Consider the following 852-nt stretch of genomic DNA (forward strand, 5'->3'; position numbering starts at 1 on the left):
ATAAAAAAAAAAAAAAAACCAAAAAGAAAAATCCAGGCGAAATCAATGAAATATAATAATAATAATAATAATAATAATAATAATAATAATAATAATAATAATAATAATAAAGAAAGTAATTTATGAACTGACTGAAGAAAGATTTATTGGTTTAAAATAGCCTACTTTGATCTGGATAATCCACCTTCTGCTTTATAGCTTCCGCATAATCGAATTGATTTGGAGAAAATCGCAATAGCATACATTATTTGAACAAAGAAAGAGAAAGAAAAAAATAAATAAATAAAAAAGTCTAGTCAAAGCGGCAGCGTTGTTTCAGTGAACAAGTCGTAGTCTCACATTACGGATAAATCTGATGATTCCTTAATATTGCGACAGTTATCTAGTAAGGAAGAATTGCATTAACGGATTATGAGATGGCCACTTACTGTTTCAAACCGTCACACAGGTATGACATCATCTTTAAATTACTTTTTTAAAAATCAGTTTTTAAAAAAAATCTTATTTTGTCAATATATTTTCGTGGTAAGGCGACAAACTGGCAGAAACGTTACCACGCCGGGCGAAATGCTTAGCGGTATTTCGTCTGCCGTTACGTTCTGAGTTCAAATTCCGCCGAGGTCGACTTTGCCTTTCATCCTTTCGGGGTCGATAAATTAAGTACCAGTTACGCACTGGGGTCGATGTAATCGACTTAATCCCTTTGTCTGTCCTTGTTTGTCCCCTCTATGTTTAGCCTCTTGTGGGCAATACAGAAATAGGTATTTCGTCTGTCTTTTGGTTCTGAGTTCAAATTCTTCCGAGGTCGACTTTGCTTTTCATCCTTTCGGGGTCGATAAATTAAATACCAGT

The 852-nt window shown here is 33.8% G+C and overlaps 1 protein-coding gene across 1 annotated transcript in view; it reads left to right on the forward strand.

Annotated features, from left to right (window-relative positions):
* The first annotated feature begins 308 nt into the window (after positions 1-308).
* LOC106880793 (uncharacterized protein C2orf50 homolog) overlaps positions 309-852 on the forward strand; it is a 46449-nt gene continuing 45905 nt past the window's right edge. Inside the window, exon 1 of the mRNA XM_014930909.2 lies at positions 309-448. Within this exon, the coding sequence (XP_014786395.1) occupies positions 417-448 (32 nt within the window). The 5' untranslated portion in view covers positions 309-416. The remainder of the gene's footprint in view (positions 449-852) is intronic.

The sequence above is a fragment of the Octopus bimaculoides genome, chromosome 10 (assembly GCF_001194135.2).
Source record: "Octopus bimaculoides isolate UCB-OBI-ISO-001 chromosome 10, ASM119413v2, whole genome shotgun sequence".
In the NCBI taxonomy this organism is placed as follows: domain Eukaryota; kingdom Metazoa; phylum Mollusca; class Cephalopoda; order Octopoda; family Octopodidae; genus Octopus; species Octopus bimaculoides.